We start from the raw sequence: 14111 nt of genomic DNA on the forward strand, positions 1-14111 counted from the left end.
GCTAATGTGGTTTAACCTCTTTGAAAAGTTACTCCAAAGGATAACTCATAGCTAATAAATTGTGGATAAAATGCTGTGAACACGAGCAGATAAGCAGCTAAATTTTCACTTAAATTTTGCTGTGAAGGGGCTTGCTTGCTTAATAATGTACTTCATTTGTATGGGTGAGTGGGAGTTTGAGGAGAGTTTAATGTCAGGAAATCAAATGAGAGCTGGGTAAATTATGCTTCTAAAAGCTAAGAACAAAGGAAAAAAAATCTTGCATAACAGTAAGTTGATGTGTCTTCATTTAATGTGAAAGCCCCAATTGGTAACTGTGGAAAATAATGGAAAATATACACTTAACCATCACAATTTTACAATATATACTGAGGTATATATCAATCAGTACTTGCTTAGATTTCTTATTTTTAAGTTGGCACTTTCAGCAACGTGATTTTTTTACTCCTTTTTGTAGTTGAGGCCATTCTTTGGTGGTCATGATAACTTTTTGTCACCTTGATGTTTTTTCAAAATATCAAGTAACATTTTAAATATTTGAGTATGGCTGAGGAAACAAAAGCTGCCTTTTAATAACCCTTTATATACAGTGTGTATATTCAGCATACCTGAAGTTTTAAATTTGAGGGTATGGGGAGCAGTAGTGGTTCTTGAGAAAAATAACTAAAAATAAGCAATTTAACAATACTAAGTCATTTCTTTGGTTTTATGGATCTTCATGAATTGTTAATATTTCATATTGTTTGAGTTTCTGAGAATCCAGGGATAGACTTCATTGAAGTCCATATTGATTTATTGAAATGTAATTACTAGATAGGGTTCTGCAAGCTATAAAATGCCTGTGCCAGTTCTCACTGTAGATTAGGTATCACATTAATGGCAGAAAGGGAAAGAAGTAATAAATTGGGAGTTTTATTCTGCTCTGTATTTTACAATAAGTAGGCAGTATTTAGTAACATTAATTTGAAAAAAATCATGGCAAAAAAGCTCCCTTGCAGGAGAGATTCAAGATTAACTGGTTCTAATATAGTTCTTTGGCGGTATGACGTTCTGAATTAATATAAAAATTTATTTTTGATCCAAAAGGAAATTATGCAGTGCTTCAAAACCTTAGACACTGTTTGTATGTTATCATATATTAATTCAGCATTCTTTAATATAAGCTACTGAAAAAACAGAATGTTTGCTGTTAAGTGGGCTGTGTCAGTTTTCATAAGGTAGGGCTCAGGAGGTTCTGGACATCCATACTGGGTGTTAACACTGTCATTTTTCTGTCAAAGTGAGCAGAGAAACTGTCCTGCTTCTCAGAACCAAATGTCTGTACATAATTGCTTAACAGTTTTGGCCAACCTGTAATATTAATAGAAAACCAGTAGATAATGTCTATCTAATTTTAAAGTTGAATTTTGTGTGCAAAGGAGCTGAACAAAACCGAACAACAAATCAACGCATCTACGCTGTTTTTTCTTTATTCATTTTATCATCTACTGTGTGATTAAGAGGCTGTTTGCTCTCCGTCTCCAGACCACTCAGCACAATGGATCGCCTAGGGACAGCGGATGCTGAGGATGACCCTGGATCACTGACCAGACTTGCTCCAAGTCCTCACAGCGAAGCAGTTGCCCATGAGTTTAAGGAACTCTCCCTGCAGCCCAATCAGTACTTGCCTCCTCTCAATGAACGGAAGAATGGTGAGTGCAAAGTGACTGCTCTCCTGATCTCTACATTGCTCACATTTTCTGTGGGAGTAATTGTTTGTTGGATTTCTTCAAATAACATCAATGGACTCTCTGCACTTGCTCTTCCCAAACTATGGCATGTAGAGTTGAAGTGCTACAGTGTTTGTATGAAATCTGTCCTGATCAGCTTCACCTGTCAGGACAGCGTGGAACTCTGACTTCAGAACCCCAACTGGAATACTTTGTTGAGGCTTACAGAATGGAGTTGTTTATATTTTTAAATAGTTTTAAAACCACAGCTAGTGTATAATAGAAATATTAATTACATATTTTTGAGAGTTGAGGTAGTTATCAAGGACAGAGTTTTTTCTGCAAAAATAATACAGAATTGTATTATTGGGTAAGAAGGTACACATTGTATTTCAGAAAGTTTTATACTCTGTGGAGCTTAAGGCTGAGCAATGAAAGAAAAATAAGATTTACATTTTGGGAACATTTCCAATATCTTTCCTTGTTGTTGATGTTGCATGGCAACTTAGGAAGAAAGTTTTTCCACTGTTACAGTAAGCATCAGGAATAATTAGGTCTGAAGCCACATGTAGGCTCATTTTTATTGGGGAAAAGGCAGGAACCTATTTTTTTGGTGGTGGTATTTTTTATTTTCTCACACTACTATCTTCTCATAATGAAGATTCGTTTTCCAGTGTTTGTAGTAAAAAGTGGGGGTGTTGCAAGAATGTAAATGAAGTATTTGGTTTGATTTTCAACACATTTTTTAAAATCAGGTTAGGTATTAATTCAGTTGTAATAGTGTAAGTGTTATTAAATAAGAAGAAAACTATCTGATTATGTCAGCTTTAAAGCTGTATTAATGTATTAAAAGTATTTTAAACTAAGGGACCTGAAGCTAATGTATTGATTTTTTGGCTTTACATCCATAAGAACTATTTTTTGTTAGGCAGAAAAAGAAATTGTGAGACATTAGTTTTTGTTGGCTACTATTTGATATTAAAATGACAATAGTTATGTCTATACCAGCAGCTTGTTTTAAGATACCTTACAATGTTTTAGCTTTTTATCGAGTAAGCAACAGAAATGTGTATTTAAAGAAAGCTGTTTTTTGTAGACTTACGATAAAAGTCAGAAGAGAATTTGTAAAAGTTAATATGAATCCATCAAGTTCAAATTTTAAAGTCACTTTAATACTTGGCTTTTTTTTCCTACTTTTTGCCAAAACTGGATTTCTTCAAGGATATTTTGACTTGTCACTTTTTTATATAGTCTGGAAGCATAAGAGATTTTAGGACACAGAAATACAATGGCATACAATCTGAAATGTTTTAAGGTTTTTTTGTTGAATATTTTTATGTAGGAAGCGTATTTTTATGCAGTAAGCATTATGCTTACTGTAAGCTTTGCTAGTGATCCTTTAAACCTTTTGTTTACTTGAATGAGTCTTTTGGCAGTAGGCCAGTAGAACACTGAATTATTCTGGTGTTGTTCTGCACAGTGTTGTTAAGCTGGCTTCCACAAGTTAGTAGAGAAACTGCACTTCAGGCTTTTCCAATGACACCAGAAGTATGGGATGCTTATGCTTTGGGTTGTTTTTGCTTCACATGGAGGTACTCACAGCAGGGAAACCTACAGTGAAATTGCTGCACATGCCTGGTGAGCCAACAGTCATTTGAGAAACTACTACTACTACTACCTCTTTTACTTTTTTTTTTTACTTTTCTTCTGCCCAGTCCCCAGAGATCACAATAATACAGCAAAGATAGAACAGGATTTCAGATGAGCATAGCTTGGTATTTTTTGGTGCTAAATCTCATGGTTTGGAGTAAGCTCTGTTGGAGCTGTTGTCCCTTGACAAAGGAACATACATGCTCTGCCAATTCTGTGAAGAGGTAACTCTCAGTTGAGGATCGATAACAAACGGATGGTAGTAGCATCTTAAGCTTTCCAGCCATTTGCTACACGCAGGTGTCTAACATTGATTAAAGACAACCAGATAATTTATTTGCAGAGCAAGAGAGGAGGGAGAGAGAGAACAACAGCAACATATTCTCATCCTCTCAAATGTCAATTTTTTTTTAGACTGATGTCTTCCATCATAAAAAGTCTGTGAAACACAAATATTAACCAATTAATGTTTCGTGTTTTAATAGGGGGCAAGTAATGCCAGTGTTCAAGCTAATTTGCTAGATAAAGGTTTTGTTGCAGGGCTGAAGTACTTCAGCTGAACTATTTTTAAAGCAAACACTTTTAACTATTTGGGGTTATAACAGCAAACTGTTTATAGAAGGTAAGCTTGTGTATGTATTTGAGTATAATAACAAAGAATCATCTTTCCAGAATGTTTTATGTTGCTCTTCTGGACTACTGCAATTTTAAGATTTCCCTTTTGAGCTGTTTTCAAATTAACTGCTATGGGTAATACTGGATTACTAATTTCAGTTTTCATTTCAGTTTCTTATTAGTCTGTATTTTTCCAGATAATTAAGCAATACATACAATGCATTGATCTTGTAAACTTGTGCCCTGTTCATTGCAGCATATTATCATGCCAGTTCTCTAGAGTCCAACTCTTGTTCTATTTGCCAAAAAGCAGCAAAAAGTTGCCTTTTCATTGCTTCTGCTTTTCGTACTTGCTTCCTACTGAGTGGACACTGAAGACATGCCTGTGACTCTGGCAGCTTCATGGCAACTGCTGGTGTATAGTTTGTGTCTGTCACCTGAGCAGTTGGGCTCCTCACATAAATAGAGGTAGGGAAACAGAAGGCCATGGCCTTTAGAAGCTCTTGGTTTGCATTCCTGTCTGAAGAGATGTCAGATTGTGTACATGGTATTTGCTTTCTTAGTGAAGCTCCTTTGTTCTCAGGACAAACAGTGACTGGGGGAGGAGAAGGGTGACACAGATGAGGCTCTTTAGGAGCAGGAGTAAGAAAATTGATGACTAGTTGTTGTTTAGCTGGACTGCAGTGGAGGAAGAATGACAGAGTAGCAAGCAGTATGGCACAGCTAAAGTACTACTCAGAGCAATACACAACCCACACACTGTACCAGTTTCACAAGTTTCTGTCTGAGAGCCAGGAGGTGGCAAGGGAGGGAAGGATAGGCTGTCTGCTGCTGACAGCAGGAGGGTGGATGGGAGTGATGCTGCTTGCAGCCTTCCAACCTGCTGTTTCAGAGCCAAAGGGTAGGAAGGGATTGCAAATGCAAAAAAAAGGAAGTGCTGCATGAGCAAAGATTTTTGCACGTTGAATTAGTACTTTCTCAGAACTGGTGAGCTTGTGGCTTCAGCTGGTAGAGGGAGGTGTGAAGGTCTGGGTGTCGGGAGCCATGCAATCATAGTTGTTTCAAGGTAAAATAAAAAGGTCCTCACTTTTGTGTTTTATAGCAATCTCTCTTGGCTTTGCAGTGGTTTCCTTGACTACCCCACTATGCCAGAATCTCCTTGTGACAGTGGCTACTAGTTTCTGAAAATGAGACATAAGTTACTCTGGTGCAGTCATCATCCCCAGATGAGAGCCTAGTTAAGGTCTTGTATGCTGGGTAGAGAATTGGCTGGCTCCTGTATGCACTGTCCTTTAGCACTTTGTAGGCCTGTTTCAGCTCCTTGTCTTGGCTATGAATAATTTCAGATGGTGAGTGTGCCCGTTCTCTCTCCTATGCATAGTTTGGAGAAACAGTTTTTTCCAGCTAATGGAAGCTAATGGGTGTCTGCTTCTCTAATCTCAGAACCAGAACAGATACAGGATTGCATTTTGGTGCTGTTGCAGTTGTATGTCTTGTACTGGAGGAGGGCTGAAAAGGTTGTGGTGTGCCTACCATGGCTTTCTGCTGGATCTCGCTCTTTGACAGCAAGCAGCTGATACTCTACAGAAGAAATGAAATACTTGAGAAAGAAGCTAAGATTCTTGGATGTTTTTGTCAGGAAAAAAGCCTTGGGATAGTGAAATCTTAAAGTAAAAGCAAGACTGGAAAAATCTCTACTAGAGGAAATTAGCCCAAAGGATTGAGTGCCTCTGGCTGCATAAGAACAATGACATTCAGGAGCAAAGACCTTGAGGCACTGAGGGTTAGCTGAGAATGACAGCTTTCTTTGGGGCCTCTAGAGCTTCTGGAGAACTGTAGCGAGCCAAAGCAAAGATGCAACACACACACACCTCAAACCAACCAACCAAAAAAATGAAACTGAAACCAAAATGAAAACACTCTTTAGCTGGTGTATATTGAACCCTTCTGAGTTCAGCCAGCTGGGAGACAGAAGGTTTTCAGAATCCCTGTATGAAATCTACATCACACATAACCTGATGATATTACTTAAATAAATGTGGTGAACCAGAGGAACTTTTCTGGCATCTAAAAGAGTCAAGAAGTGTATTAGTTTGCCTGTTATCACTTAGCTTCCACTCCCTCATTATGTAGCACTGGAAACATGCATTCTTGGCATAGCTTTATGGCTTCTGGACAAATTCTTAATCCTCTGTGCAGTTAATAGATTTGAAGCTGCAAATTTGATACTAAGGAATCAGGTGAAATTTGGAACATTCTCTTTCTATTTGTGTACAACAGGTTTTTTCCACTCTGTGCCATTAGGCATATTTTCTCCTCTCCTAATAATACATAGATAGGTTACTGTACTTAAAAGTTAATTTCTTGAGAGGGATGGGAGAGACAAAGTGGAGAAAAGATGGCTAGCTGGAAGACTAGAGAACAACAAATGGAAAGCATAGTTCTGATTCAAGTAATGGATTGGCTTAGAAGATAACTGGAAATGTCAACTGAAATTCAGCAATTTCATATTTATTAAGCTGAAAGCAATGAGATCTGGAAAGGAGCACATAGATATTCTGATTAACAACAGCACCCCCACAACAACAAAAAAACCCCAATACCAAAAAAGATCCCAAAGTAAGTATATTTTATAAGGCCTATCTAGATATAGTAGTAGTATATAATTTATGTAAGTTTATGATAGAAGTGTGTGTTTGTGTGTATATGTTAGTACAGTGTATATATAAAGTGTGTGTGTAGAAGAATGGTTGCCTAGAGAGGCTGTGAAATCTCCATCCATGGAGATACTAAAGACCTGACTGGGCACAGTCCCTGGGCAGCCTGTTCCAGCTGACCTTGCTTGAGCAGGGGGTTGGGCTAGGTGATCTCAAGAGGTTGCTTCCTCAGTGATGCAGTGACTTGTTTTTCCTTTAAGGCTTTAATAGCCCATGGAACATCCAGTGCAAATATTCTAGTAAATAATCCTTTTTAAGAACACACAGCATATTGTAATTAAAATATATTTGTATCTGTGTTTTGGGGTTGTTTGGGGCATGCTCTGTTTTTTTGGGGAGTTTGTTTTAAGTGTCAGCAGAAAAAAACAAACGTCTTTTAATGTGTGGATTCTTTTGGTCTGCCTGTAAATATTTCAATGTTGTCTTATCTGTAATGAGATGAGAGAGCAAACTGAGTAGGTACTGGTTTCCCACTAAGTCTGTCTTTGTCATTGGTACTGCCAGTTCCCACAATCCTAGCATTCCCAGGGCATCAGTCAGTGTCTACAAGGAACAATTTTAAAATATTAAAGCATGTGAAAAGACATACAGGCCAAAACTCAGAGCTCTCCAGGGACTGTGACCTCTTAAATGGAATATATTCTGACATTTTCACAGGCTACATGAAAGAATTCCAGCAGGGTCATTCCATTTGGTAAACTTCTAAACAAACATTCTGTCATTTTTGTTTGATTTATAGATTATTATTATTTTTTAATTATCTACTTATTGTGAAGAGATTAACATGGGAGACATGACCTGTGACTGACTCAATTAAAGGCATCTGGTACATATGAGAAGATCCTGCTAGAGGGCCTGGCATTTGAGTGATTACAGGAGATATGGAAAGTATGTTTTCCTTTAAAGAGACCTCTTGATCAAACTGTCTTGTTCTGACTTTTTTTTCCCTGAAATTCCTTATGAATAACTAAATGCCTAGCTGGAAAATAATGTTGAGTTAATTTTAAATTCCACTGTATAATTTTTTTTTTTATTATTAGACCCAAATCCTAGCTGCATATATTATCATTGAACTGTCAGCTTGTGATACCACCTCTGCAAGAAGGTAACTGAGCAACAGAACTAGTAATTGATGTGCACTACTTATTAGATGAGCCTTTTGCAAACCGTAGGTAGCATGGTGGGTGACCAAATACTGTCCTTTAGAAACAATATATATGCATATATATATGCATTAAGCTTATATAGAATGTTTCAATGTATATTGTATAAAATTATATAAAAGCTTTTAAAAGTTTTATTTATTTATATGTCTTTATGGCAAGGCTGAATGGTAGGGAATTTTTGTTTCACCAGTGAACACTGCCAACATGTAGACTTCATAAATTTGATATCCCTGTGTTAGGGATTTTTCTGGGAAAGTAGCTGAGGTAGGTGGTGAACATAATTTAGATTATTTGGGTTGTTGTTACCACAGTGGTGGAGAACACAGGCAGAAGTCTCCAGCCCTTCTGAGGTAGTTCCTTAGTCACAGCATAGATCACAGTGCTGTTTCAAAAATTACTCAAGTATTTAATTTGGCTTTGTCAAAAACAAATAGAAGCACTACTTGATGTTTTACAAGCAAAATAATACGAAGATGAGAGACTTGAAAGTTTTGGAGTTTGTATATTTATCTTAAATACAAGCATAAGATTTGCTGCTGAGTTGTTGGACATGTCTTCTGTGTTCAAAGCAAAGAACTTATGTAGTAGTATAAGGAAAAAACAAAGTTGTTGGTTTTTTTAACAAACAAAAAGGCAGAATTTAAGTCATGTGGAGGGGGGTGGAAAACAGGGGGACACAGATAACTACAGGACTGAACAAAAAGACCCAAAGCAAAAACCCTTAGCAGTTTGAGATAACATTCTTACTGCTTACAGAAGTAATAGAATAAATTATAACAGGTATTATTTAGAGGAACATTTTAGTTTGTGTAGTCACAGCACAGTTTTCCTATATGAAGAAATTATTAGACAATGATGACCTGGATTACCCTGGATTATCCTAACACAATAATAAGGACCAAGAAATTCATTAAGGTGTGCGTAAAGCCAAGATTAAAGAAATGTTTGAGTAAGTAAGCTATTTTCCCCCACTTCAAAATCTTGTGGTAGTGTAATTAAATACCTAAGGCTGTTCTGGATTTTTTTTTTTTTTGTCTAGAGTTTAAATTCATCTATAGGCTTTTCCTTACGAGATTGCAAAGGAATGAGCTCCATTTGATGTGAAGAGTGGCAATGTACTGTTAAAGCAATTGTTGCTTAGTTACTTCGTGTTTAATAAGGTTGTGAAGTTGTTCTCAGTGATCTCACTCACCAGATCACTGATAATTAAAAAGATAAGGGGTCTATTCAGAGTGGCAGACAAGCCAGCACTGAGGAGGGTACAATGTTGCTGCCGTGTTTCCTCCTGTACATGGTGATTTTGGCAAGTATCTATTATGCACTTCCTCCTTTTAAGTAATGCTTTTCCTGGAGGCTGAAGGTTGGCAGAACACTTCAAGTCTGATTACCTTAGATTAAAAGCAAACAAATGCGGATGAAAACCTTGTGCAATACATTGATACTAAATGAGATGTTACTGGATTTTGGTTTATGGAACTGATAGAGATTTTCCATTCTGAAGCCTTTTTTCTTCATTTCACCCACATGTATACAATATATGCAACTTAAATCAATTGAAATTAACATGAGGTACTTCTACCCTCTGAAGATGAGGCAAATTCCAACAGATTAAATTATTGAAACACAAAGCTTGTTGTGTGTCTTACTTCAATTTCTGTTTTTCATACACTGATGCAAACAGGGTTAAAACCTGTAATTGATAGTTAGAATGTGCACCTCTTAAGATTTTCTTTTAGCTGAGAGAGATACTTCTGGTTTGTGTCTCATTTGAGCCACAATTTTGTTTCAAGCTGCTTACAGGTTTCTGTATGATCCTCAGTGTCATTTAGCTATTTGTACTGGTAAAAACAGCTCTTTGGAAACAGGTATGTGTTCAAATCAGAGAACTTACACATCCAGTATTTACTTTGGAAGGGAGTGCTTCTCTTGCCTTTATTATGAAACCTTCTGTATTTAAGTACGCAGACAGTGGCAGAAAGATAAGATGGAAAAGTAGCAATTTGAAAGTTTTTTGCCTTTTTTTAATAATGTCATCAATTTGAAATGAAAATCCACATTCCAGCTACCTTTTAGAAACTGAACACACAAACGTTTAAAACTGAATAGAGCTGAAAGATCCTAAGCCTTTTTGTATATATTTTATATTTCATGGGTTGTGTTCTATTTATTATATAACTGTTAAAATAAAGAAAAGGCTTTAAAGAGTAGTCAAATAACAAACAAGTTGTTACTGTTTCACTTGCAGTTATTCTAAAAGGATTTGCTGTAGGACCAAATGGAAAATTTGAATGGGAAAGTATTAGGTTCCCACTAGTGAAGTCTTTTCACCCGTTCTTTTAAGAGAAATGTGGAATTATCATCTTTTTAAACCAGCAGTGAAACCAACTGCATACAAAGCAGTTTTTATATGTCAAAACAATGACCTTCAAGACATACACTACCCAAACATAGAAAGTGTGCTTAACGTATCAACACGGTGTTGGTGGCTGATGACAGGGCTTCTGCTATTTTGCAAGAGCTTAGAAAATCACTATCAGATTGGAAAGTGCCTAAGTAAATCTGAGAAGCAGGTATGGTGCTTTAGCAGCCAAAGGTAAGAACATATGTGACCTGCTCTAGGAGAGTTACACATTTATTTTATTTAGCAGGGAAAAGGGAGCTCTTCAGTAGCTGGCGGGTTGGCTCTGGGGGGCTCGTGAGGAGGCACTTTGCCTTGATTCACATCAGACCTGCTCATGACTGGAAGACATCTTTGAACAACTGGGTATTGTTAGTTAGCAGATTAATTTAGTATTTGAATGTGCTAACCAGCTAACAGTGTTTCTGTTCTACCAGTACTGTTCTTAGGAATGCTGCTTAAGCAAGTTGCTCATAAAAGCATGCACCTTTCCCATGTTACAGTGCTGCCACTGTAGCTACTGAGCTGGCAGTTGTGAGATGTCCCCAAGGTGCCTGTGAAACTGTCTCAGAATTTTAGACATTTCTAATAGACATGTTGAAACATGGTGATTATATTTTCTTTGAAGTCTTATCTCTAAAAACAGCAGAACTACGTTGTTGGTTACTCAGGTAACCAGTACATCCAAATTATCACTTGAGCTTAGATTAATGTATCTTGAAGGCTGCTGGCAATACAAGATATTGTTGCAATATGAGTCTTTTTTTATGATGTGGAGGATACATGTCAAAGATTTAAGAAGAAACCCCCTGGGGCAGAATGTCCAGGAGTTCTCAGTATTCACTGAATCTGAACAAAACCTATTTTCTTCCTCCAGTATATCTTTTCTTCCATTTCAGTTCTTATCTCTGTCCCTGCCACAGCTATTTAATACTGTATAGCATTTATTAGCAACTGCAACATTTGGTTACATGGAAAACATGCAGCATCATTTTGACCATCTTTTCTAGTCTGCACAAGAATGTAATAATTCTTATTTTCCATAAATTCTATGATTCCTGCTTTTCCTCATACTTATTTGCAAATTACTGTTGAGATTCAGATCAGACTTCGAAAAGGTGTTTTAAAATATTAATCTGTATATTAGCTTGTATTGAACTGGGAGGCAAAATATTAGGCTTCACTCCAAGTGGCTGAAGCCACTCTTGATTCCTGTAAATTCTGCTGTCGAGTGGGTACCCTTAAGGAAGGGGGGGATTGGATAGCAAGCACTCCGTGCTGCTGAAGCTCATCTTTCCGAACAGGTGAGAAACGTTCATGGAGGCTTGAACTGCTGTTACCCAACTGCTATTCCTGTGATCTGGCATTCACTTGAGCACTGGACACACTAATTTATATAAAGCACTGTAAAAAGATATGTATCCATAACTGTGTAAGAATCTACTTACTGACTGATTTTCATATAGGTTTCTTAAGCAGCGTGTGATTGTATTGATTGTCTGGATTTGGGTTGGTTTTGAACCCACGGAGTTTCTCCACAGTCATTTTGTTTCTTGTGCATAGTAAGTGCTCTGGCTGCAGGCAGTGAGGAAGTTAATTTGTTTTATGGAGTTCTTCTACAGTAATTTATTTTTTCTGTGTGTTTAGTGAAAATCACTTGCAAAAGCAGATGAGGTGGTGGTTTGATTTATTTTTTTTTTTTAGTTTCTGCTTTTAAAAAATTAAGCATTGGGTGTTTGTTATTGTATATAGATCTTTTCAAATCTGATGCCGTGAAAGTGAGATGGTTATTCTGAATGGAGATATCCTTTAGAATTTCAGGCTGAAGGATTTAAAATATGAATAATGATAGCATTTTTAGGCCAAAGGGAAGGGAAAAGGCACCTGCTAGAGTTACTTGTTTCCATGTAGTGACTACTTAAAAGTATGTTTATTGTCTCAAAGTACATGAAATGCAAACCTACTCTGCTGTTCTCTCACAGCCAATGCCAGAGAATTAGAGGAGATGCATTTCCCCACAATCTTTCAGGTTACACTGAAGTTGATGACTCATGTAAGATAAATGGGACATGCTGGAGAAAATGGCAGATCAGAAGTTGTGGGAGGAAATATTCCTAAAACTGCTGGAAATAGTGAGATGTGTAACTGTAATGCAAAAAATAATAAAATACTTGGAGTTTAGATATTTACAACCCGGAGCAGAATCTCTCATACTGCAAGAAAAGACATGGAAATAATGACTGGTTTTCCCAGTGACCTCTGCTAATGTCTCTGAAACACGACCTGGGGCTGGGGCAGGAGGGAAGGTTCCTCAACATAACTTTTACAAATGCCAACGTGCAGCTTTGTTTACTGGTGAAACTTAACAAGTAATGACTATGCCAGTCAGGCAAAGATAAAGCATTTCTGCTGCCTGCAGCACTGTTCAGAGTAGTGGGGGAAGGGAGAAAGGGAAAAAGGGAGAGAGTCCTTAGCACTAGTTTGTCTTAGGTATCAGCGAATGCTGCTCCTTCAGCAATTGCTGGATTTATTTTTAACTGCTTGACTCATTCTTTGTCAGATGATTGACCATCAAGCTGCATATTGAAACACGAATGTGCAGAGGAAGCAAGCGTAACGAAAGGAAAAGGGGGAGTGGTTGTCTGGGAAAAGAGGTGGGATTTGAGACTTCTGCTTCACATGCCCTGTGCCTGCTGTCTGAGGGAGTTACAGGCTCTGAGGCAGACCGCAGGTTAACCTAGAAAGTGAAGGATGATGACTGATTTTGGCTGCACAAAGGCAAAATTGCTCATTTTTTAGGAGAAAGGACCTGGAAGCAGTGTTTGGGACAGCAGTGTGCTGTCTGAGACAAATTAATATTGTTTTTCCTATGCTGGATGTTGCCATTCTAAAGGATTCTCATCATGATCGATAGCTCCAAGAAGCAGCAACAGGGCTTTTCCGAGATTTTACCTGCAGGAGATGTTAAGCCACTGAAGGAGAAGGAATGTCTTGAGACCAACAGCCAGAAAAGTCTCAAGGAAGGTCAGTGACTTGATGGTTGGGGGACAGCAAATGCAGAAGTGCTGGGCAGATTCGGTTCACCAGCATTCGTGGCGTAATGCTGTATGTCAGGAAGAATTTTTTACATTCAATTAGGTATTGTTTTCTCTCTTGAAATTTTTTTTATATCTTAAGTTTAGAATTTACTTGAGACTATTGAAATAATGGTAACAGCTTGATAGAAATTGTGGTATGAAGAAAAATGAGTGGTGAAATACTCTTTTCAGAGTAGCATTTAGTGCTGAATTCATTAAATACTCTGCAATTGTCCTGTAAACATTGCATAAAATGCTTTAAAATGTCACTCTTGAAATAAATAAAATGAAATAAATAATTAAAAGACACTATTAAAAAGAAAACCTCTCTAACCTTTAGTTCTAGATACATATTACTATCACTTTCAACAGTGCTTTTCTCAGTTTTCTCTAGCATTGCCTTCTCCCTTCATACTTTAGATTAGATTTGGCTCTGCTTTCCAGCTATATGCTTTCCAAATTAAATTGTCTCATTAAGTGATTGTTTTTAGATTGTGCATTAAATCGATATAATATGCAAGCATTACTTTGTAAAATAGCAATAGTTTGAGGATATTTGGAGCATTAACTTAAAGCTGACCAATGGTGACACACCAGATGCATCTGAAGTAGTATTGGTTAGGCTGTGTCAATAACACTGCTGAGACATGGAAGATGTCTTACTCCTCCTGGCTGGAGGAATTCTACTATGGCCTGTGTTAAGGAGGAGAAGAAGAAGGAAGAGATTCCTTAGGGCAGCTGCCAGCCCAGCACTGAACAGTTACCTGGTGTATATGTTA

General features: G+C 37.3%; 1 protein-coding gene and 1 long non-coding RNA gene across 12 annotated transcripts in view; one reads left to right on the plus strand and one right to left on the minus strand.

Moving 5' to 3' along the window:
* Positions 1–14111, plus strand: part of MRTFB (myocardin related transcription factor B) — a 77018-nt gene that overhangs the window by 20153 nt on the left and 42754 nt on the right. For 10 of the 11 annotated variants that reach the window (XR_007890897.1, XR_007890896.1, XM_051632411.1 and 7 more), the window contains exon 3: positions 1525–1691. Coding sequence is in view for 9 of the 11 variants with exons in the window: in XM_051632411.1 (XP_051488371.1) it covers positions 1538–1691 (154 nt within the window). In the remaining 2 variants the exon portion in view is untranslated. Of the gene's footprint in view, positions 1–1524; positions 1692–13019; positions 13280–14111 lie in introns of those variants that run through there. The other variant, XM_051632412.1, reaches the window with a different exon arrangement.
* The window catches only part of LOC127390598 (uncharacterized), a 70099-nt gene that overhangs the window by 8076 nt on the left and 47912 nt on the right, over positions 1–14111 (minus strand). The gene's annotated exons all lie outside the window — the stretch shown is intronic.

The sequence above is a fragment of the Apus apus genome, chromosome 14 (genome assembly GCF_020740795.1).
Source record: "Apus apus isolate bApuApu2 chromosome 14, bApuApu2.pri.cur, whole genome shotgun sequence".
Taxonomy (NCBI): domain Eukaryota; kingdom Metazoa; phylum Chordata; class Aves; order Apodiformes; family Apodidae; genus Apus; species Apus apus.